A 25,928-nucleotide genomic window follows, 5' to 3' on the forward strand; every position below is an offset into this window, starting at 1 on the left:
TCCGAGATATGTTTATTTATGTTCAGGAAGGTTTCCTTCATCAATATATAGAAGTCCCAACAAGAGAGCACGCAATACAGTGTCTGCTATTAGAGAATTAGACAGGGCTGGTGACAGAAGTTTGTGTTAGGGGAACACTTTGCATCTAGTGACCACAGTGTTAGTAGTTTCAAAGTAAATATGAAAAAAGATAGGTTTGGTCCACACGTTGAGATTTTAAATTGGAGTAAGGCCATTTTTGATGGTATCAGAAATGATGTGGCAAGTGTGGATTGGGACAGGCTGTTTTCTGGCAAAGGTTTACCTTGTAAATGGGAAGTTTCAAAAGCAAAATTTTATGAGTACAAAGCTTCGATGTGTCTGTCGGAATAAAAGGTAAACATAGCAAGAGTAGGGAACTTTGGTTTTCAAGAGCTATTGATGCCCTGGTTAAGAGAAAAAAGGTGCATAGCAGCTATAGACACGTAGTAACAAATGAGGTACTTATGAAGTATAAGAAATGCAAGAGAATACTTAAAGAAATCAGGAAATCTAAAAGAAAGCATTAAGTTGCTCTAGCAGACAGGGTGAAAGGGAATCTTAAAGGATTCTCTGGGTATGCCAAGAGCAGAAGGATTGCAAGGGACAAAACTGGTCCTCTGGAAGATCAGAATGGTAATTCATGTGTGGAGCCAAAACAAATGGGGAAGATCTTAAGTAATTTTTTTGCATCTGTACTTACTCAGGAGACGGACACAGAGTCTATAGAAATGAGGCAAAGCAGCATCAACTTCATTGACCCTGTACAGATTATAGAGAAGGAGGTGTTTTCTATCCTGAGGCAAATCAAGGTGGATAAATCCCTAGGACTTGACAAGGTGTTCCTTCAGACCCTACAGCAGGCAAGTGCAGAAACTGCCAGGAACCAAGCAGAGATATTTAAATCATCCTTAGCGACAGGAGAGGTAACTGAGGATTGAGGGATAGCCAATGTTGTTCCATTGTTTGAAAAAGGTTCTAAACATAAACCAGGAAATTATAGCCTGCTGAGTCTGACATCAGTTGTGGGAAAGTTATTGGAAGGTAGTCTAAGGGACAGGATATGTAAGTATTTGGATAGACAAGGACTATTTAAGACTATTTAGACAAGGACTATTTATACCCTCAATCCTCAGCATGGCTTTGTGTGTGGTAGGTCATGTCTAACCAATCTTATAAAGTTTTTCAAGGAAGTTACCAGGAAAGAGGATAAACCAAAGCAGTGTTGTCTACATGGACTTTAGCAAGGCACTTGACAAAGTTCCGCATGGGAGACTGGTCAAAAATGTTCGGTCACTGGGCATTCAAGATAGGGTAGTAAACTGGACGAGACATTGGCTTTGTGGTTGAAGTCAGAGAAGGGTAGTAGATGGTTGCCTCTCTGACTGGAGGCCAGCGACTAGGGATCAGAATTGGGTCCATTGTTGTGAGCCATGTGTGTTGCTGTGTACTCCCAAATCCCTCTATTCTACCACACTTCTCAGTGCCCTGTCTGTCACCGTGTAAGACCTACCCTGGTTTTCCTTCCCAAAGTGCAACACTTCACACTTATCTGCATTAAATTCAATCAGCTATTTTTCAGCCTATTCTTCCACCAAGTCTAGATACCGCTAAAAGTTTTGATAATCTTCCTCGTGGTTCACTACATCCCCAGTCTTAGTGTCATTTGCAAATTTGCTGATTCAGTTTACCATCATGTTAATCATGAGTGGAGGGGAAATGGGGAATTGGGAAAAGTGAAGCAGAGAATGTGGTGAAAGTGGGGAGGAGGTACAGAAAGCATGTGAGGAGAGTACTGCAAGTTGAGTGAGTGCACCATCTGTCGACATTATCCATGCCATTGAAATTTGCAAATGGCATTTAATTATGTTTGTAATTGGAACTGACCAGCTGTCTTGACTGGATGGGATTCGTGTTCCTCTCAGGACCATTCTTCTGGCATCAGTTACTACAAGTGTTTGTGTGACCCCAAGCTTCCAGCTCAGCTTCATACACCTGAAATAGGTTTACCTGGTCCAGTGACACTCAAAGAAAGCGGAGTAGTAGACGATGAATGGCAGCAATACGGAAAATGTCCACAGGAGCAAAGTTGGGAAGAACTGGGTCACAATTGGATTCTGAAACAGAATGAAGCAATGTTGGACAGAGTGACAAGAGAGGCTGTAAAACAAGGCAATGCCAACAAAAGAGCTACAAAACCTGTCAATCAGTAAGGCAGAACACTCTTCTAAAGTCAAGACAAAAAGCAACTTGTTAACTCTCTTGTGACAGAACTGAGAACTGACCAAAGGCTGGGGACAGTAAACAGCATGGCTGCATGAACAAAGTCTAGGCAAGGCTGGTACATTTCACCAGTAGAGTGTGGGTGGAGATGGCCACTTCCCTGAGTACAATGAAAGACAAAAATAAAACTACTGATGCTGGGAATATAGTCAATTACAGAGTTGTAAAATGTAGAAACAGGCCCTTGGATGACCATGATTACACAGACCTACCTATATAAATCTCACCAACCAGTATTAATTCTATATCCCTCGATGCCCTGCACGTTCAGATGTCCAGATGCTTCTTTAATGTTCTTACTGTTCCTGCCTATCTTTGTATTATCCACAAATGGTCACAAACCTATCAATTTCTTCATCCAAATCATTGACATATAATGTAAAAAGAAGCGTTTCAATGACCAACTCCTGCAGAACACAACTAGTCACTGGCAGCCAACCAGAAAAGGCTCCCTTTATTTCCACTCTTTGCCTCCTGCCAGGCAGCCAATTCTCTATCCATTCTAGTACTTTTCCTGTAATACCATGGGCTCTTACCTTGTTAAGCAGCCTCATGTGCAGCACTTGGTCAAAGGCCTTCTGAAAATCCAAGAAAACAACATCCACTCCTTTGTCTATTAGACCATAAGATATAGGAGCAGAGTTACGCCATTTGGCCCATAGAGTCTGCTCCGCGATTTTATCATGGCTGATCCATTTCCCTGTCAGCCCCAATCTCCTGCCTTCTCCTCATATCCCTTCATGCCCAGACCAATCAAGCATCTATCAACCTCTGCTTTAAATATACCTAATGAGTTGGCCTCCATAGCTCCCTATGGCAGCCATTTACACAGATTTACCACTCTCTGGCTAAATATATCCCTCTTCACCTCTATTTCAAGTGGATGTTGCTCTATTCTGAGAATGTGTCCTCCGGCCTTAGACTTCCCTATTATAGTCCTCTCCATATCCACTCTAACAATGCCCTTCAATCTTCAAAATGTATCAATGAGGTCATCCCTCATTCTTCTGAATTCTAATGAGTGGAGAACCAGAGCCATCAAACACTCCTCGTATGACAAGCCTTTCAATCCTGGAATCATTTTTGTTTACGTCCTTTGAACCCTCTCCAATGTCAGCACATCCTTTCAAAGATAAGGGGCCCTAAACTGCTCACAATATCCCAAACAAGGTTTCATCAGTGACTTACAAAGCCTCAAAATTGTATCCTTGCTTTATAGAAACATAGGAGACCTACAGCACAAAACAGGCCCTTCGGCCCACAAAGCCATGCTGAACATGTCCCTACTTTAGGAATTACTAGGCTTACCCATTCCCTCCATTTTTCTAAGCTCCATGTACCTATCCAGGAGTCTCTTAAAAGACTCTATCGTTTCTGCTTCCACCACCGCCGCCGGCAGCCCATTCTATGCAGTCACCACTCTCTACGTAAAAAACTTACCCCAGTCATCTCCTCTGTACCTACTTCCAAGCACCTTAAAACTATGCCCTCTCATGCTAGCCAACTCAGCCCTGGGAAAAAGCCTCTGACTATCCACACGATCAATGCCTCTCATCATCTTATACACCTCTATCAGGTCTTCTCTCATCCTCCATCGCTCCAAGAAGAAAAGGCCGAGTTCACTCAATCTATTCTCATAAGGCATGCTCCCCAATCCAGGCAACATCCTTGTAAATCTCCTCTGCACCCTTTCTATGGTTTCCACATCCTCCCTGTAGTGAGGCAACCAGAACTGAGCACAGTACTCCAAGTGGGGTCTGATCAGGGTCCTGTATAGCTGCAACATTACCTCTCGACTCTTAAATTCAATCCCACAGTTGATGAAAGGCAATGCAACATATACCTTCTTAACCACAGAGTCAACCAGCTTCCAGTGCCCTATGGACTCAGACCCCAAGATCCCTCTGATCCTCCACACTGCCAAGAGTCTTAATGCTATATTCTGCCATCATATTTGATCGACCAAAATGAACCATCTCACAATTATCTGAGATGAACTCCATCTGCCATTTCTCAGCCCAGTCTTGCATCCTATCAATATCCCGCTGTAACCTCTGACAGCCCTCCACACTATCCACAACACTCCCAACCTTTGTGTCATCAGCAAATATACTAACTTATCCCTCCACTTCCTCATCCAGGTCAGTTATAAAAATCACGAAGAGTAGGGGTCCCAGAACAGATCCCTGTGGCACACCACTGGTCACCGACCTCCATGCAGAATATCACCCATCTACAACCACTCTTTGCCTTCTGTGGGCGAGCCAGTTCTGGATCCACAAAGCAAAGTCCCCTTGGATCCCATACCTCCTTATCTTCTCAATAAGCCCTGCATGGGGTACCTTATCAAATGCCTTGCTGAAATCCATATACACGACATCTACTGCTCTACCCTCATCAATGTGTTCAGTCACATCCTCAAAAAATTCAATCAGGCTTGTAAGGCATGAGCTGCCTTTGACAAAGCCATACTGACTATTCCCAATCATTTTATGCCTCTCCAGAGAGCAGACTCCACCTACTGCCTATAGAGTGACACACATTTGTGTGGCTGCGATTCATTCTTCCTTTTCCCCAGTTTAAACTTAGAATTTTTAACTTTTATTGTCGGATCTTAGAGGGGAATAGTTGTTATTATGTCACAATCTTTAAGAAGTGGTAAGTAGCTTCCTGAATCCAGCAATGGAAAGGGGAAAACGTTGAAAGAATAACCAGAAGATATGCCTGTCTGGGCTGAGCGTCTGGAACATTTACTGATGGTTCTCGACAGGAAAATAGACAACAACACGGTAAAACTTGATGCTACCTCTTCTGAGATGAAGTCGTTATGGGAGAGTTTTCAATTTGTGCAGGAAACTATTATTTCCCTGAATTCTGAACTTAAAGAGACGAAGCGTCAGATAGTGGACATTTCAGCTCGCTTGGAAAAGTCTCAACATAATAATATCGATTTGGAAGCAAGATCTCATCGGGATAGTATTCAAATTGTTGGTCTGAAGGAAGGATCTGAGAGTGGGGATTTATTGGACTACTTTGCTAAACTGTTTCAATCACTGTTTCCAGATATTTTACCTCAACCTCCCAATATTGAAAGAGTGCATAGAATTTTCACTTCAAAATCTTGGGATCTGAATAAGCCAAGGTCAGTTTTGGTCTGCTTCCTTCGTTTCAAAGTTAATGACCAAATCATGAAATATGCAAGGAAACACAGAGTTTTTAAATTCAAGAGTTCCAAGATTATGATGATTATCCATGGGAAATTATGGACCTGCAGTCTAAATTCGTTCCAACTATGAAGATAGCCTATGATAAGGAATTATTCCCATCACTTCACTATCCAGCCCGATTAAAGTTGTTTCCAAAAGATTCGACCCCACGTGTTTTTCTGGACCCCAAAGAGGCATTGGACTATGTTAACTCTATTTCAGTTGCATCTGAAGTTTGAATGGTTTTAGGTCTGCTGAATAATTGTTATTTCAGAAAGAAAATAAGCTTTGAAGATTTCTGATTCGCTTAAGATGTCCTTTGATTGATGGACCATTTAAAGAAGATCTGAACTTTTTGATGTGTCTGATGAATGACTTTTCCGAAATCTATTTCGTCTACTGAGTGAATTAACACAGTGGACAGATTGCTAACCGGTTTGATTATTTGTTTCTATCCTTTTTTTTCATTAAATAAGTGATAGTTTTCATAGTTCATAAGGACTTTTTCTTATATATACATAGTTGGGAGGGCTTAGTAGGTAGATACTTAGTTTTTTTTTCCTAAAAACAGTTTTTCATTGCGTGTAAGTTAAATGGAAAATGGCGCTGATTTTTCTTCATTAGAGATTACATAGGCATTCTTCTCTTTGTTTAACATTATTGTTTTGGCATTTTTGGAGGTTGTTTCTGCATTCTCCAGTTTATTTTTAAGGATTATGTATAAACATTTTTTTCCTCTGCAGGGCTTTTCTATTTTAGGGCCGTATGTTTTTTTTTTGTAACTGGGGGGAGGAATTAATGAAAGCTTTTAAAATTACCATTATAAAATGGGCAGCTAGCAGAGTCTTTCTCTTTTTTTTACTTCTACGGGGATGCATTTCGACTTTTTTTTGCTGAATTTCGGGTCTTTCGGGGTGGTGGGAAGATTGGGGTTAGCTTTGAGTTATAAAATTAATTGTAGGATTAATTTTAGTTTTAATTTTTGTATTTTTTTCCCCATTACAGACTTCTGGAGCATACATGTTTTGTATATAGTTATATTTATCACCGCCAGTTTTGATTAGCCCGCGCTGGTATGCGTGTATTTATGTGTTAAATAAAATTTAAAAAATTATGGTAACTAAACAGATAAACATTATAAGTTGGAATGTATGTGGTTGGAATCATCCTATTAAGCGCAAGAAGACTTTTAAAATCATTAATCAAGTCAAGTCAAGTCAAGTCAAGTCAAGTCAATTTTTATTGTCATTTCGACCATAACTGCTGGTAGAGTGCATAGTAAAAATGAGACAACATTTTTCAGGACCATGGTGTTACATGACACAGTACAAAAAACTAGACTGAACTACGTAATAAAAAAAACACAGAGAAAGCTACACTAGACTACAGACCTACACTGGACTGCATAAAGTGCACAGAAACAGTGCAGGCATTACAATAAATAATAAACAGGACAGTAGGGCAAGGAGTCAGTCCAGGCTTCGGGTATTGAGGAGTCTGATAGCTTGGGGGAAGAAACTGTTACATAGTCTGGTTTTGAGAGCCCAAATGCTTCAGAGTCTTTTCCCAGATGGCAGGAGGGAGAAGAGATTGTATGAGGGGTGCATAGGGTCCTTCATAATGCTGTTTCCTTTGCGGATGCAGTGTGTAGTGTAAATGTCTGTGATGGCAGGAAGAGAGACCCCGATGATCTTCTCAGTTGACCTCACTATATTGTGCTCAGTGTGATGGTGTTGGAGATGCTGCTCCCGATCCGGACTGACTGAGGTCTCCCAGTCAGGAAGTCTAGGATCCAGTTGCAGAGGGAGGTGTTCGATTCCAACCTGATTTAATTTTTGCTCAAGAAACGCATATCAGAACGGGCGATCAAAATAGATTTTTTAAGATGTAGAAGGGCCTTCAATTCCACGCTACTTGTCAAAATAAAACAAAGGGAATATCTATTTTTATTAAATCTAATATTTTATTCATCCAAGAAGACATTGTGTCAGATGTTAATGGTAGATTTTTAATTGTTAAAGGAACAATTTGTAATAGAAAAATTATCCTGGGTAATCTATATAGAGCTAATGTAGATGATCCTTTTTTTAAAAAAAATGTATTTGCCTTATTGCCGGATTTAAATGAGTATATGATGTTAATGGGGGTGATTTTAACTGTTGCTTAAATCCTTTGATTGACAAGAGTTCAACCAATCAGCAGCTTCCAAGTTGTTCTGCATCACTTATTAACTCTTTTTAAATTGATTTTGGCCTGGTTAAAGTTTGGAGACATTTACATCATAATGATAGATTATTCTTTTTTTTCATATGTTCACAAAAAATATTTGAGAATCGATTATTTTATAGCTGATCCCCAATTTTTGTCCTAAGTTCAGAAATTTGAATATGATGCTATTGTTCTCTTGGATCATGCGCCTTTAAATTTAGCCTTTGAATTGAATGATGTTGTTAATGATGTTGTTATTGCAAATTTGCCTTGGCGTTTTCCAGAAAATTTATTACAAAGTTCGGACTTTGTTAAATCTATTGAGACTCAGATAAAGGATTTTTTTCTTTTTACTAATACGGGAGATGTGTCAAAATTGATTACATGGGATACATTTAAAGCATTTTTGCACGGTCAAATTATCTCCTATTTAGCTAAGCTTAAGAAAAAGACAAAAACAGAGTTAGATAAGATTTCAAAACCAATTAAAGACTTGGATAATATTTATGCAATCTCTCCTAACATTGATTTATTCAAACAAAGAGTTGAACTCCAATCACAATATAATTTATTATTAACTTATCCTATTGAAAGAAATTTGCTTAAATTGAAAAGTCAATTTTATGTGTTTGGGAATAAAAATAATAAGCTATTAGCATCTCAACTGAAAGCAGCTAGAGCTAAAAGACAAATTTTAAAAATTTGTAAGGGAGACGGTAGTTTAACATGTAATTATGAAAATATTAATAAAATTTTTCAAGACTTTTACATTGAACTTTATAAATCTCAGTTTCCAGTTGATTCTTCTAAAATGAATGCCTTTTTACAAAAGATCGATTTTCTTTGGATTTCTGTTGACGATCAACAAACTCTTGATGCTCCTATTACTGAAAATGAAATTCAGAAGGCTATTTCTTCAAAGCAATCTGGTAAAGCTCCTGGACTGGATGGTTATTCTGTAAGATTTTATAAAAAATTTGAAAAATTGCTTTCTCCATATATGTTGGAAATGCTTAAAGATTCTTTTTTGATAGGAGAGTTATTCATAAGGTTAATTCCTGGGATGTCCGGACTGTCTTACGCAGAGAGGTTAGAGAGACTGGGCTTGTACATGCTGGAATTAAGGAGATTGAGAGGGGATCTGATTGCAACATATAAGATTATTAAGGGATTGGACAAGATAGAGGCAGGAAATATGTTCCAGATGCTGGGAGAGTCCAGTACCAGAGGGCATGGTTTAAGAATAAGGGGTAGGTCATTTAGGACAGAGTTAAGGAAAAACTTCTCCCAGAGAGTTGTGGGGGTGTGGAATGCACTGCCTCAGAAGGCAGTGGAGGCCAATTCTCTGGATGCTTTCAAGAAGGAGCTAGATAGGTATCTTATGGATAGAGGAATCAAGGGATATGGGGACAAGGTAGGAACCGGGTATTGATAGTAGATGATCAGCCATGATCTCAAAATGGCGGTGCAGGCTCGAAGGGCCGAATGGTCTACTTCTGCACCTATTGTCTATAAGATCTCCCTTTATGCTGATGATCTCTTAGTTTACATTTCAAATCCTGAAGAATCCATTCCTAGATTATTGATTATTCCTAGACTATTAAATGAATTTTGAAAGTTTTCGGGATATAAACTAAACCTTCATAAAAGTGAATTATTTCTCCTAAATGATTCTGCTTCTATATATGATAACATTCCTTTTAGAGTTATGGACTCTTTTAAATATCTAGGTATTATTATTACTAAAAATTATAAAGACCTTCATAAAGCTAATTTGTTTCCTTTAGTGGATTTTATGAAGCAATTATTTTGTAGATGGAATCCACTTACACTTTTGTTAGCCGGCTGAATTCATGCAGTTAAAATGATGATTTTACCAAAACTTTTATATGTATTTCAAAATATCCCTATTTTCTTAACTAAGTAGTTTTTTGATCAGGTTGACTCTATTATTTCATCCTTTGTTTGGAATAACAAAAGACCAAGAATTGGTAATTATCATTTACAAAAATTAAAAAAGGATGGAGGTCTTGCTTTGCCTAATTTAAGAATGTATTAATGGGCTGTTAATATACGTTATATGTGTTTTTGGTTATATTGGACTGATAAAAATGAACAACCACCTTGGGCTGATTTGGAATTGAATGCTGTGAAACTGTTTCACTTAACCTCGTTATTAGGAGCTTCTCTACCTGTACAACTGGCCCAAATTACTAATTTAAATTTATACCCTGTGATTAAGCAGTCATTACGAATTTGGTTCCAGTTTCGTAATTTTTTTAGTCTTAAAAAATTTAAACTTTTTAGTTTAATTTATTGAAATTATTTATTTATACCTTCATTAAGTGATCCTACCTTTCTTCTTTGGAGGAATAAAGGAGTTTATTCCATGAAGGAGTTTATTCCTTCATGGATCTGTTCCAAGATGGTCGATTAATGTCTTTTGAGAAATTAGTAACTGAATAATCTCTCTCATATTCACATTTCCTGCAATATCTTCAGGTCAGACATTTCTTACAAGCATATTTAAGTAATTTTCCATATATACATGATTCTGACCTGTTAGATATTCTTTTAAAAATGAATCCTTCAGTGAAGGGTTTTGTTGGGAAAATTTATAATTTGTTGTTACAACAGCACAATTACCTTTCACTTAAGATTAAGCAAGATTGGGAGAGAGAGCTTAACATGACCTTGATGACAGACGATTGGATGTGGATTTTGAAGTTGGTTAACTCTTCTTTGATCTGTGGCAGTCACTTTTTAATTCAATTTAAAATTGTAAATTGTTACTATCTGACAAAGGAGAGACTGTCTAAAATGTTTCCTAATGTTCAGTGTGATGGATGTAAAACCGAGGCAGCCACATTGACACATCTGTTTTGGTCGTGTTCTGTATTAAAACATTTTTGGAAATTATTTTCTCTATAATTTCTAAAGTTTTAAAACTTAATTTACAACCTAATAATTTGACAGTTTTGTTTGGTATAATCCCTCAATATATTCATGGTATTTCTCTATCAGAACAACATGTAATTGCATTTGTTACATTATTGGCCAGAAGGGCTATTTTGTTGAAATGGAAAGATGCTTCTGCTCCTACTTTGATACAATGGTTCTCTCAGGTGATGTTATGTCTTAGTTTGGAGAAAATCAGAAGTCAAACTTTTGATCCTCGATTTGATTTTGAGAAAAGGTGTGGGTTTCATTTGCCCGTTACTATCATTTGATTTGAGTTAATTAATATGATTCCTTTCCAATTTTTGTTTAAATGGATTTGAGTTGGCGGATTGATGTTTTTCTTATATGGAAGCCTGTATGATGTATAGCTCTGGGGTTCTGCTCCTAATGGGTTTCTTTTTCCTTTTTTTCAGTTAGTAGGGGTTCTTTTTTTCTTTCTTTTCTATCTATCAAAAATATTCTTAATACTTTTATTTTTTCTTATTATTATTGATATATTGCGTAGCTTTGTTAATCAGTTATTTGTTAATTAATTCTTCACTGTACATAATGATATATTGACTTGATTACCTTAATGTATTTTTGTTGATCTTCAATAATAATCAATAAAAAAGATATTAAAAATGAAAATTCTGCCTCTCCAAATGTTTATAAATCCTGCCTCTCATGATTTCCTCCATCAACTTACCAACCACTGAAGTAAGACTCACTGGTCTATAATTTCCTGGGCTCTCTACTCCCTGGAGAGCGGCCAGTAAGTGAGTGGGCCAGTGAAGGAGTGGAGATTTGAGGCTTTGACAAAAAGAGGCTCAGGATGAGCTTCACTCCAAGTGAGGTAAGGCCGGGTAAGTTACTTTCAAAGGAGAAAGTTTCAAACGTTGAGGCAAGTATTGGGTAGGTCATGGCAGCTGAGGTTGGCCCCGTGGTTTGTTCATCCTGCAGCATGTGGGAAATCAGGGATACTTCCAGTGTCCCTGACGACTACATGTGCAGAAAGTGTGTCCAACTGCAGCTTCTGGCAGACAGCATTGAGCGTCTGGAGCTGCGATTGGATTCATACTGGAGCATCCGCGATGCTGAGAAAGTCGTGAATAGCACATTCAGCGAGTTGGCCACACCGCAGGTAAAGGCTACACAGGCAGAAAGGGAAGGGGTGGCCACTAGACAGCGTAGCAGTAGGCAGGAAGTGCAGGAGTCCCCTGGGGTCATCTCCCTCCTAAACAGATATACTGTTTTGGATACTGTTGGGGGAGATGTCTCATCAGGGGAAGGCAGCAGCAGCCAAGTTCATTGCACCATAGGTGGCTCTGCGGCACAGGAGAGAAGGAAAAGGAGTGGGAGAGCTATAGTGATAGGGGATTTGATTGTAAGGGGAATAGATAGGCATTTCTGCGGCCGCAAACGAGACTCCAGGATGGTATGTTGCCTCCCTGGTGCAAGGGTCAAGGATGTCTCTGAGCGGCTGCAGGACATTCTGGAATTGGAGGGTGAACAGCCAGTGGTCGTGGTGCACATAGGTACCAACGATATAGGTAAAAAACGGGATGAGGTCCTACAAGGTGAATTTAGGGAGTTAGGAGATAAACTAAAAAGTAGGACCACAAAGGTAATAATCTCTGGATTACTACCAGTGCCATGTGCTAGTCAGAGTAGGAATAGGAGGATATTTCAGATGAATACGTGGCTTGTAAAATGGTGCAAGGGGGAGGGATTCAAATTTCTGGGGCATTGAAACCAGAGACCAGTATAAACAGGACGGTCTGCACCTGGGCTGGACTGGAACCAATGTCCTAGGGGGAGCATTTGCTACTGCTGTTCAGGAGGCTTTAAACTAATGTGGCAGGGGGATGGGAACAAGTGCAGAGAGACAGAGGGGTGTAAAATGAGGGTAGGAGCAAAAAGTAGTAAGGTGAAAAGTAAAAGTGGCAAGCAGGCAAATCCAGGGCAAAAAGCAAAAAGAGCCACTTTTCAACATAACTGTATAAGGGCTAAGAGTGTTGTAAAAACAAGCCTGAAGGCTTTATGTGTCAATGCGAGGAGCATTCGTAACAAGGTGGATGAATTGAATGTGCAGATAGTTATTAATGAATATGATATAGTTGGGATCACAGAGACATGGCTCCAGGGTGACCAAGGATGGGAGCTCAACATCCAGGGATATTCAATATTCAGGAGGGATAGACAGGAAAGAAAAGGAGGTGGGGTAGCATTGCCGGTTAGAGAGGAGATTAACGCAATAGAAAGGAAGGACATTAGCCTGGAGGATGTGGAATCGATATGGGTAGAGCTGCATAACACTAAGGGGCAGAAAATGCTGGTGGGAGTTGTGTACAGGCCACTTAACAGTAGTAGTGAGGTTGGGGATGGCATTAAACAGGAAATTAGAAATGCGTGCAAGAAAGGAACAGCAGTTATAATGGGTGACTTCAATCTACATATAGATTGGGTGAACCAAATTGGTAAGGGTGCTGAGGAAGAGGATTTCTTGGAATGTATGCGGGATGGTTTTCTGAACCAACATGTCGAGGAACCAACTAGAGAGCAGGCCATTCTAGATTGGGTATTGAGCAATGAGGAAGGGTTAGTTAGCAATCTTGTCGTGCGAGGCCCCTTGAGTAAGAGTGACCATAATATGGTGGAATTCTTCATTAAGATGGAGAGTGACATAGGTAATTCAGAAACAAAGGTTCTGAACTTAAAGAAGGGTAACTTTGAAGGTATGAGAAGTGAATTAGCTAAGATAGACTGGCAAGTGATACTTAAAGGGTTGATGGTGGATATGCAATGGCAAGCATTTAAAGATCGCATGGATGAACTACAACAATTGTTCATCCCAGTTTGGCAAAAGAATAAACCAGGGAAGGTAGTGCACCCGTGGCTGACAAGGGAAATTAGGGATAGTATCAAGTCCAAAGAAGAAATATATAAATTAGCAAAAAAAAGCGGCACACCTGAGGACTGGGAGAAATTCAGAGACCAGCAGAGGAGGACAAAGAGCTTAATTAGGAAAGGGAAAAAAGATTATGAGAGAAAGCTGGCAGAAAACATAAAAACTGACTGTAAAAGCTTTTATAGATACGTGAAAAGAAAAAGATTGGTCAAGACAAATGTAGGTCCTTTACAGTCAGAAACAGGTGAATTGATTATAGGGAACAAAGACATGGCAGACCAATTGAATAACTACTTTGGTTCTGTCTTCACTAAGGAGGACATAAATAATCTTCCGGAAATAGTAAGGGACTGAGGGTCTAGTGAGATGGAGGAACTGAGGGAAATACATGTTAGTAGGGAAGTGGTGTTAGGTAAATTGAAGGGATTAAAGGCAGATAAGTCCCCAGGGCCAGATGATCTGCATCCCAGAATGCTTAAGGAAGTAGCCCAAGAAATAGTGGATGCATTAGTGATAATTTTTCAAAACTCCTTAGATTCTGGATTAGTTCCTGAGGATTGGAGGGTGGCTAATGTAACCCCACTTTTTAAAAAGGGAGGGAGAGAGAAACCGGGGAATTATAGACTGGTTAGTCTGACATCGGTGGTGGGGAAAATGCTAGAGTCGGTTATCAAAGATGTGATAACAGCACATTTGGAAAGAGGTGAAATCATCGGACAAAATCAGCATGGATTTGTGAAAGGAAAATCATGTCTGACAAATCTTACAGAATTTTTTGAAGATGTAACTAGTAGAGTGGATAGGGGAGAGCCAGTGGATGTGGTATATTTAGATTTTCAAAAGGCTTTTGACAAGGTCCCACACAGGAGATGAGTGTGCAAACTTAAAGCACACGGTATTGGGGGTATGGTATTGATGTGGATAGAGAATTGGTTGGCAGACAGGAAGCAAAGAGTGGGAGTAAATGGGACCTTTTCAGAATGGCAGGCAGTGACTAGTGGGGTACCGCAAGGCTCAGTGCTGGGACCCCAGTTGTTTACAATATATATTAATGATTTAGACGAGGGAATTAAATGCAGCATCTCCAAGATTGCAAATGACACGAAGCTGGGCAGCGGTGTTAGCTGTGAGGAGGATGCTAAGAGTATGCAGGGTGACTTGGATAGGTTAGGTGAGTGGGCAAATTCATGGCAGATGCAATTTAATTTGTGGATAAATGTGAGGTTATCCACTTTGGTTGCAAGAACAGGGAAACCGATTATTACCTGAATGGTGGCGGATTAGGAAAAGGGGAGATGCAACGAGACCTGGGTGTCATTGTACACCAGTCATTGAAGGTGGGCATGCAGGTACAGCTGGCGGTGAAAAAGGCAAATGGTATGTTGGTATTCATAGCAAAAGGATTTGAGTACAGGAGTAGGGAGGTTCTACTGCAGTTGTACAAGGCCTTGGTGAGACCGCACCTAGAATATTGTGTGCATTTTTGATCCCCTAATCTGAGGAAAGACATTCTTGAAATAGAGGGAGTACAGAGAATGTTCACCAGATTGATTCCTGGGATGGCAGGACTTTCATATGAAGAAAGATTGGATCGACTAGGCTTATACTCACTGGAATTTAGAAGATTGAGGGGGGGATCTTATTGAAACGTATAAAATTCTAAAGGGATTGGACAGGCTAGATGCAGGAAGATTGTTTCCGATGTTGGGGAAGTCCAGAACGAGGGGTCACAGTTTAGGGATAAAGGGGAAGCCTTTTAGGACCGAGATGAGGAAAAACATCTTCACACAGAGAGTGGTGAATCTGTGGAATTCTCTGCCACAGTAAACAGTTGAGGCCAGTTCATTGGCTATATTTAAGAGGAAGTTAGATATGGCCCTTGTGGCTAAAGGGATGGGGGGTATGGAGAGAAAGCAGGTACAGGGTTCTGAGTTGGATGATCAGCCATGATCATACTGAATGGCGGTGCAGGCTCGAAGGGCCGAATGGCCTACTCCTGCACCTATTTTCTATGTTTCTATGCTTCTTGAATAAGGGAACAACATCTGCACCCCTCCAATCCTCCAAAATATCTCCTGTCCTCATTGATGATGTAAAGATCATCACCAGAGGCTCAGCAATCTCCTCCCTCGCTTCCCACAGTAGCCTGGGGTATATCCTGTCCAGTCCCGGTGACTTACCAAACTTGATGCTTTCCAAAAGCTCCAGCACATCCTCTTCCTTAATATCTATATGCTCAAGCTTTACAATCCGCTGCAAGTCATCCCTACAATCCTTTTCTGTAGTGAATACTGAAACAAAGTATTCATTAAGCACCTCTGCTATCTCCTCTGGTTCCATACACACTTTTCCACTGTCACACTTGATTGATCCTATTCTCTCATACCTTATTCTCTTGCTCTTCACATACTTGTAGAATGCCTTCAGGTTTTTCTTAATCCTGTCCACCTTCTCATCGCCCCTTCTGGTTGTCCTAATTACATTCTTAAGCTCCTTCCTGCTAACCTTATAATCATCTAGATCTCTATCATTACCTAGTTTATTGAACCTTACGTTAAGCTCTTCTTTTCTTCTTGACTAGATTTACAACATCCTTTGTACACCATGTTTCCTGTACCCTACCTCCCTTTCCCTGTCTCATTGGAACATACCTATGCAGAACCTTATCCCCTGAACATTTGCCACATTTCTTCCATACGTTTCCCTGAGAACATCTGTTTCTAATTTATGCTTCCAAGTTCCTGCCTGATAGCCTCATATTTCCCCTTAGTCCAATAATTGTTTCCCTGACTTGTCTGTTTCTATCCCTCTCCAATGCAATGGTAAAGGAGATAGAATTGTGATCACTATCTCCAAAATGCTCCCTCACTGAGAGACCTGACACCTGACCAGGTCACCTTTCCCAATACCAGATCAAGTACAGCCTCTCCTCTTATAGGCTTTATCTACATATTATGTCAAGAAACCTTCCTCAATACACCTAAAAATCTCTAGCCCATCTATACCCCTCACTCTAGGGAGATGCCAATCAATATTTGGGAAATTAAAATCTCCCACCACAACAACCCTGTTATTTTTACACCTTTGCAGAATCCATCTCCTTATCTGCTCCTCGATGTCCCTGTTACTATTGGGTGGTCTATAAAAAACACCCAGTAGAGTTATTGACCCCTTCCTATTCCTAACTTCCACCCACAGAGACACCGTAGACAATCCCTCTATATCTTCCCCAATTACTACGGCCATGACACTGTCTCTGATCAACAGTGCCACGCCCCTACCTCTTTTGCCTCCCTCCCTGTACTTTCTGAAACATCTAAAGCCTGGCACTTGAAGTTTCTGCCAGGCTTCGTGCCCCTGCACCATCCAAGTCTCTGTAGCTCATCCACTTTGTTCATAAACAAATCTCAAACCATCGGTCTGAGCATGTCCCTTCTCTATCACCTGCCTATCCTCCCTTTCGCACTGTCTCCAAGCTTTCTCTATTTGTGAGCCAACCTCCCTTCCCTCTGTCACTTCAGTTCAGTTCCCACCCCCAGCAATTCTAGTTTAAACTCTAAATAGCCTTAGCAAACTTCCCCACCAGGATACTGGTCTCCCTGGGATTCAAGTGCAACCCGTCCTTTTTGTACAGGTCACACCTGCCCCAAAAGAGGTCCTAATGATCCAGAAATCTGAAACCCTGCCCCCGTTCCAATCCCTCAGCCACACATTTGTCCTCCACCTCATTCTCTTCTTATACTCACTGTCACGTGGCACAGGCAGTAATCCCAAGATTACTACTTTTGAGGTCCTGCTTCTCAACTTCCTTCCTAACTCTCTGTAGTCCCTTTTCCTACCTATGTTGTTGGTACCAATATGTACCATGACCTCTGGCTGTTCTCCTATCCACTTCAAGATATTGTGGACATGATCAGAAACATCTTGGACGCTAGCACCTGGGAGGCAAACTACCATCCACATTTCTTTCCTGCGTCCACAGCTTCGCCTGTTTGACCCCTTAACTATAGAGTCCCCTATCACTGCTGGCATCCTCTTCCTTCCCCTACCTTTCTGAGCCACAGGGACAGACTCTGTGTCAGAGGTGCGGCCACTGTTGCTTCCCCCAGGTAGGCCTAGTCCTCGTGAAAAGAACTTTAACATAACATTTGCTTTCCTTACCACCAATTCAACCTGCAAATTAACCTTTAGGAAATCCTGCATTAGGACTCCCAAGTCCCTTTGCACCTCAGATTTTTGAATTTTCTCTCCATTTAGAAAATAGTCTATGCTTCTATTTCTTCTACCAAAGTGCATGACCACACTTCTTGACACTGTATTCCATCTACCACTTCTTTACCCATTTCCTAATCTAAGTGCTTCTCTAGCCTCTCTACTTCTTCAAAACTATCTGCCCCTCCACCTATCTTTATATCATCCACAAACCTGGCCACAAAGCCATCAAATCCATCATATCCATCATCCAAATCACTGACATACAGTGGCGGTTTGGGCACCCCTAGTCAAAATTTCTGTTACTGTGAATAGCTAAGTGAATAAAAGATGACCTGATTTCCAAAAGACATAAGTTAAAGATGACACATTTCTTTAATATTTTCAGCAAGATTACTTTTTTATTTCCATCTTTTACAGTTTCAAAATAACAAAAAAGGAAAAGAGCCTGAAGCTAAAGTTTGGGCACCCTGCATGGTCAGTACTTAGTAACACCCCCTTTGGCAAGTATCACAGCTTGTAATCGCTTTCTGTAGCCAGCTAAGAATCTTACAATTCTTGTTTGGGGGATTTTCACCCATTCTATCTTGCAAAAGGCTTCTAGTTCTGTGAGATTCTTGGGCTGTCTTGCATGCACTGCTCTTTTGAGGTCTATCCACAGGTTTTCGATGATGTTTAGGTCAGGGGACTGTGAGGGCCAAGGCAAAATCTTCAGCTTGCGCCTCTTGAGGTAGTCCATTATGGATTTTGAGGTGTGTTTAGGATCATTATCCTGTTGTAGAAGCCATCCTCTTTTCATCTTCAGCTTTATTACAGACATTGTGATGTTTGCTTCTAGAATTTCCTGGTATTCAATTAAATTCATTCTTCCCTCTACTAGTGAAATGACCCAGTGTCACTGGCTGCAACACAAACCCAAAGCATGATCAATTCACCCCCGTGCTTAATTGTTGGAGATGTGTTCTTTTCATGAAATTCTGCACCCTTTTTTCTCCAAACATAACTTTGCTCCTTGCGGCCAGGAAGTTCTATTTTAACTTCATCAGTCCACAGGACTTGTTTCCAAAATGTATCAGGCTTGTTTAGATGTTCCTTTGCAAACTTCTGACACTGAATTTTGTGGTGAGGACACAGAAAGGTTTTCTTCTGATGGCTCTTCCATGAAGGTCATATTTGTGCAGGTGTCGCTGCACAGTAGAACAGTGCACCCCAACTCCAGAGTCTGCTAAATCTTCCTGAAAGTCTTTTGCAGTCAGACAGGAGTTTTGATTTGCCTTTCTACCAATCCTATGAGCAGTTCTCTTGGAAAGTTTTCTTGGTCTTCCAGACCCCAACTTGACTTCCACCATTCCTGTTAACTGCCATTTCTTAATTACATTATGAACTGAGGAAACGGCTACCTGAAAACGCTTTGCTCTCTTCCTAAAGCCTTCTCCTGCTTTGTGGGCATCATTTATTTTAATTTTCAGAGTGCTAGGCAGCTGCTTAGAGGAGTCCATGGCTGCTGATTGTTGGGACAAGGTTTGACGAGTCAGTGTATTTATAAAGCTTTGAAATTTGTATCACCTGGCCTTTCCTAACAATGACTGTGAACAAGCCATAGCCCTAACAAGCTAATTAAGGTCTGAGACCTTGGTGAAAGTTATGAGTACTCAAATCTCTTGGGGTGCCCAAACATTTGAATGGTGCTCCTTTCCTTTTTTTCACTCTAAAATTGTACAAAACAAAAATAACACACTAATCTTGCTTACAATGTTGAACAAAATGTTTCATCTTTAACTTAATAACTTTTGGAGATCAGTTCATTGTCTACTCACTTAACTATTCACAGTAACAGAAATTTCGACCGGGGTGCCCAAACTTTTGCATGCCACTGTATGACGTAACAAGAAGCAGACCTAACACAGACCTGTGTGGAACACCACTAGTTACCAGCAGCCAACCAGAAAAGGCTCCCTTTATTCCCACTCTTGCCTCCTGACGATCAGCCAATGCTCTGTCTATGCTAGTACCTCTCTTGTAATATCATGAGCTTCAAAGTTAATCGGCCTCATGTGTGGCACCTTGACAAAGGCCTTCTGAAAATCCACATACATAACATCCACAGATTCTTTTCTGTCTATTCTGCTTGTTACTTCTTCAAAGAATTCCATACGATAGATTTGTCAAGCAAGATTTCCCTTTGAGGAAGCCATGCTGACTGCTGCTTATTTTATCATGTGCCTCTAAGTACCCCAAAAACTACATCCTTAACAATCAACTCCAACATCTTCCCAAATACTGAGGTCAGACTAACTGACCTATAATTTCCTTTTTTTTCCCCCTGCCTCTCCCCCTTCTTGAAGAGTGGAGTGAAATTTGCAATTTTCAGTCCTCCAGAACCATGCCAGAATCCATTGATTCTCGAATGATCATTGCTAATGCCTCTCTAATCTCTTCAGCTACCTCCATCAGAACTCTGGGGTGTGGACCATCTGGTCTAGGTGACTTATCTACCTCCAGACCTTTTAGTTTCCCAAGCACCTTCTCCCTAGTTAATGGCAACTTCTGTCCCCTGACACCCTCAAAATTACAGCATACTACTAGTGTCTTCCAGAGTGAAAACTGATGCAAATTACTTATTCAGTTCACCCATCATTTCCTCAACCTCCATTACCACCACTCCAGCATCATTTTCCTGCAGCCTGATATCTACAGTTTCCTCTCTTTTACACTTTATATATCTGTAGAAACATTTTGTATCCTCTTTCATATTTTTGGCTAGCTTACTTTTGTATTTTATCTTTTCCTTCTTTATGAATTTTTAGTTGCCTTCACCTTCTGCTGGTTTTTAATTAATTCCCAATCCTCTAACTTTCCACTAATTTTTGCTCTATTATATGCCCTGTCTTAGGCTTTTTTTTGTTGGCTTTGACTTCTCTTATCAGCCATGGTTTATTCATCCTGGTTTTAGAATACTACTACTTCTTTGGGATGTATCAGCCATTGCTGCTCTGCCGTCATCCTTTATCTGACCTTATCTTCTCCCTCTCAAACTTCAGAGTGAATTCTACCATATTATGATCACTGTCTCCTAAGGGTTCCTTTACCTCAAGCTCCCTAATCAAATTGATTCATTCCACAGCACCCAATCCAGAACTGCTTTTCAACTAGTGGGCACTATCTGCTCTAAAAAGCCATCTCATAGGCATTCTATGAATTCTCTCTATTGAGATCCAGCACCAATTTGATTTTCCCAATCTACCTGCATATTGAAATTCTATCGTAACGTTGCCCTATTGACATGTCTTTTCTGTCTCCTATTGTAATTTGCGGCTACTGTTCAGAGGCCTATATATAACTTCCATCAGGGTAATTTTACCTCTGTAGTTTCTTAACTCTACCTAAAAGGATTCTACATCATCTGATCCTATTGTCACCTCTTTCTAAGGATTTGATTTCATTTTTTTTTACCAAGACCCATGCCACCGCTTTTGCCTTCCTGCCTGTCCTTTCAATACAATATGTATCCTTGGATGTTAAGCTCTCAACTATGATTTTTCTTCAGTCACAACTCAATAATGCTCACAAAGTCTTAGCTGCCAATCTATAATGCGCTACAAGATCATCTACCTTACTCCATATACCTTGTGTATTCTAATATCACACCTTCAGACCTACATTCATCACCCTTTTTGATTTTGCTGTCATGTTACACTTCAGTTCATCCCACTGATTGCACTTTTGCCATATCATCTGCCATATCCTCAGTGTCTCATCTGCTTGCATACCAACTGCCCATCTTCACCCCTATCACTCCAGTTCCCATCTCCCTGCCAGATTAGTTTAAATCCTCTCTAGAACTCTAGCAAATCTGCTTGCAAAGAGATTGGCCCCCCTTGGGTTCAGGTATAACCCATCCTTTTTTCTACAGGTCACACATTCCCCAGAAGAGATCCCAATAATCCAGAAATCTGAGAGCCCATCCCCTGCATCAGGCCTCAGCCACTCATTCATCTGTACAACATCCTATTCCTGTCTTAGCTAGCACATGGCACTGTGAGTAATCCAGATGTTACTACCTTGGAGGTGCTGCACTTCAGCCTCTTCCCTAACTCCCTATACTCACTGTACAGGACCTCTTCATCTTTTCTATCTAAGTCATTGGTGCCAATGTGCACCATGACCTCAGGCTGTTCACTTTCCCTCTTGAAAATATTCTGCAGTTGCTCTGAGACATCCTGGACCTTAGTACCTGGAACACAACATATCCTCCTGACATCTTTTCGCAGCCACAGAATCTCCTATCTGTCCCCCTAACTGTCTCAACTGTCTCTTATGCACTTGAATCCTGAGTTATTTTTACACCCAGGATGGAAATGCTAACACTAGAGGGAACAGGTTTAAGGTAAGAGGTTTAAATAAAAGTTTTTATGGTAAGAATTTTTTTTACAGAGGGAGTGCCAGGTGCTAGACTCTGCATTTCACCTGACACCAGCTCAATGGCTCTCCACTCTGCTTTGTAGCACCTAGACTACAACAAAACATACATCAGGCTGCAGTTTGTCGATTACAGCTCAGCGTTCAACTCCATCATTTGTTCTGTATTAATTACCAAGCTTCTAAACCTGGGCCTCAGTACCTCCCTCTGCAACTGGATCCTTGACCACTTCATCAGGAAATAACATCTCCTCACTGACAATCAACACTGATGTACCTCAAGGATATGAAGATATCAAGCACTAAATTTCTTGCTGTTCACCTGATGGAGAATCTCACCTGGTCCCTCAACACCAGCTCCATAGCAAAGAAAGCCCAGCAGCGTCTCTATTGTCTGCAAAGGCTGAGGAAAGTCCATCTCCCACCCCCCATCCTCATCACATTCTACAGGGGTTGTATAAAGAGCATCCTGAGCAGCTGCATCACTGCCTGGTTCGGAAATTGCACCATTTCAGATCGCAAGACCCTGCAGCGGATAGTGAGGTCAGCTGAGAAGATAATCAGGGTCTCTCTTCCCACCATCACGGACATTTACACTACACGCTGCATCCGCAAAGGAAACAGTATTATGAAGGACCCCATGCACCCCTCATACAATCTCTTCTCCCTCCTGCCGTCTGGGAAAAGGTTCCAAAGCATTCGGGCTCTCATGACCAGACTATGTAACAATTTCTTCCCCCAAGCTATCAGACTCCTCGATACCTGAGGCCTGGACTGACACCTTGCCCTATTGTCCTGTTTATTATTTATTGTAATGCCTGCACTGTTTTTGTGCACTTTATGCAGTCCTGTGTAGGTCTGTAGTCTAGTGTAGCTTTCTCTGTGTTGTTTTTTTTTATGTAGTTCAGTCTAGTTTTTGTACTGTGTCATGTAACACCATGGTCCTGAAAAACGTCTCATTTTTACTATGTACTGTACCAGCAGTTATGGTCGAAATGACAATAAAAGTGACTTGACTTGACTTGATGTGTTAAGCCCACAGCTCTCCTCTCTCTACATTAATGACTGTGAGGCTGAAACACAATTTATAAATTTGTAAAAGACACCACTGTTATTGGCAGAACTTCAGATGGCACAAATGAGGTGTGAGGTATATCAGTTGGTTGAATGGTGTCTCAACAGAAGCCTTGCACTCAATGTCATTGATGCGGAAAAACTTTTTCACCCAGAGAGTGGTGGATATGTGGAATGCTCTGCCAAAGAAGGCAGTGGAGGCCAAGTCTCTGGATGCATTCAAGAGAGAGTTAGATAGAGCTCTTATAGATAGCGGGATCAAGGGATATGGGGAGAGGGCAGGAACGGGATACTGATTGTGTATGATCAGCCATGATCACAGTGAATGGCGGTGCTGGCTAGAAGGGCCGAGTGGCCTACTCCTGCACCTACTGTCTATTGTCATTTAAGACTAAGGAATTGATCATAGGACCATAAGACATAGGAGCAGAATTAAGCCATTCAGCCCATCAAATCTGCTACGCCATTCCATCATGGCTGATCCTGAATCCCACTCAACCCCATACTCCTGCCTTCTCGCCTGATCCTTTGATGCCCTGACTGATCAGGAAACCATCAACTTCCACCTTAAATATACCCACAGACTTGGCCTCTACCACAGTCTGTGGCAGAGCATTCCACAGATTCACTACATCTGACTAAAATAAATTCCTCCTTACATCTGTTCTAAAAGATTGTCCCTCAATTTTGAGGCTGTGCCCTCTAGTCCTGGAATACCCCAACTGTAGGAAACACCCTCTCCACATCAACCCTATCTAGTCCTTTCAACATTCATTAGGTTTCAAGGAGATGCCCCACATTCTTCTAAAGTCCAGTGAGTACAGGCCTAAAGGTGCCAAATGCTCTTCATATGTTAACCCCTTCATTCCTGGAATCACACTTGTGAACCACCTCTGGACTCTCTCCAATGACAACACACTCTTTCTGAGATATGGGGCCTAAAACTGTTGACAATACTCCAAGTGCAGCCTGACTAGTGTCTTATAAAATCATAGCATTATCTCTGTGCTTTTATCTTCTATTCCCCTTGAAATAAATGCCAACATTGCATTTGCCTTCTTTACCATAGACTCAACCTGTAAATTAACCTCTGGGAGTCTTGAACAAGGACTCCTAAATCCCTCTGCACCTCTGATGATTATGGACTTCAGGAAGGGGTAGTCAAGGGAATGCAAGGGTTCAGCAGTGGAAAGGGTGAGCAGCTTCAAGTTCCTGGGCATCAACATCTTAGAGGATCTGTCCAAGGCCCACCATATTGATGCAATCATGAAGAAAGCACACCAATTGCTATACTTCATTAGAAGTTTGAGGAAATCTGGTAGGTAACCAAAGTCTCCAAGCAAATTTCTCCAGATATATCATGGATAGTATTCTGACTAGTTGCATCACCACCCAGTATGGAGCTTCCAATGCACAAGATCTCATGAGGTTGCAGAGAGTTGAAGACTCAGCCAGCTCCATCATAGGCAGTAGCCTCCCCATCATCAAAGACATCTTCAAGAGGCAGTGACTCAAGAGGTGGCATCCATCATTAATGATACCCACCATCTAGGACATGCCTTCTTATTATTATTCCAGGAGCCTGAAGTTTTCAGAAACTTTTCCATCATTTCTGAACCTTCTCTGAACTCATGGACACTACCATGGAGAGTATTCTGACTAATTGCATCACCCTCTGGTATGGAAACTCCAATGCACAGGATCGCAGATGCTGCAGAACTTGGTAGACAGCCAACCTCATTGTAGACACAACCCTCCCCACAATTGAGAATATCTTCAAGACAGAGAAGGTGCTTCAAGAAGGCAGTATCCATCATTAAGGACCTTCATAATCTGGGACATGCCCACTTTTGCCCATAAGGGAGGAGGTACAGGAGGCTGTAGACCCACACTCAATGACTTAGGAACAGCTTCTTCCCCTCCAGCATTAGAGTTCTGAACAGTCAATGAACCCATGAACACTATCTCATTATTCTTTCTTTTTATTTATTATTTATTTATTTTTGAAATGTATAAATTTTTGTATGTCTTTGTGCTATATGGCTACAAATTTTACATCATAAACCTGATTCAGTAATCAATGATAATACACCTGATTTTGATATGAGCCAAACATGGGGAAATGTGACTAGTTCAGGTAGACAAGTTGGCCAACATACATATTTGGGCCAAAGGGCTTGTACCATTTAATATGATGCAAAGTTAGCTCAGTTTCTCTCCACATAGATACTGCCTGATCTGCTAACTATTTCCAACATTTTCTATTCCTTTTTTAAATTTTTTGCTCAGACCATTCCCAGGAGGAATAGAAATAATGCCACCCACTTTACTCCCAACACAGTATCTGGGTAAGATGAGATCTGCCCGCACTGGATATAGTGTGGGGAGAGAGGTCTCTCTGCACTGGGGACAGAGTGGCCAGTGAGATCTCTCTGCACTGGGGGTAGTGTGGAGAGCGAGACCTGTCTGTACTGGATACAGTGTGGGGAGCGAGTATCTCTGTACTGGGTACAGTGTGGGAAGTGAGATCTGTCTGCACTGCATACAGTGTAGGGAGTGAGATCTCTCTGCACTAGGTACAGTGTAGGGAGTGGTAAATCTCAGTGGGGTCAGTTACTTTGCCCTCTCCCTTGAAACCGATTTGGGAGATTAGCACC

The 25,928-nt window shown here is 41.0% G+C and overlaps 1 protein-coding gene across 9 annotated transcripts in view; it reads right to left on the reverse strand.

Moving 5' to 3' along the window:
* The window catches only part of tmem63c (transmembrane protein 63C), a 616,893-nt gene that overhangs the window by 351,148 nt on the left and 239,817 nt on the right, over nucleotides 1-25,928 (reverse strand). For all 9 annotated transcript variants that reach the window (XM_073039119.1, XM_073039117.1, XM_073039118.1 and 6 more), the window contains one exon: nucleotides 2,029-2,135. In XM_073039119.1, the coding sequence (XP_072895220.1) occupies nucleotides 2,029-2,135 (107 nt within the window). The remainder of the gene's footprint in view (nucleotides 1-2,028; nucleotides 2,136-25,928) is intronic.

Source organism: Hemitrygon akajei, chromosome 3 (assembly GCF_048418815.1).
Source record: "Hemitrygon akajei chromosome 3, sHemAka1.3, whole genome shotgun sequence".
NCBI lineage: Eukaryota > Metazoa > Chordata > Chondrichthyes > Myliobatiformes > Dasyatidae > Hemitrygon > Hemitrygon akajei.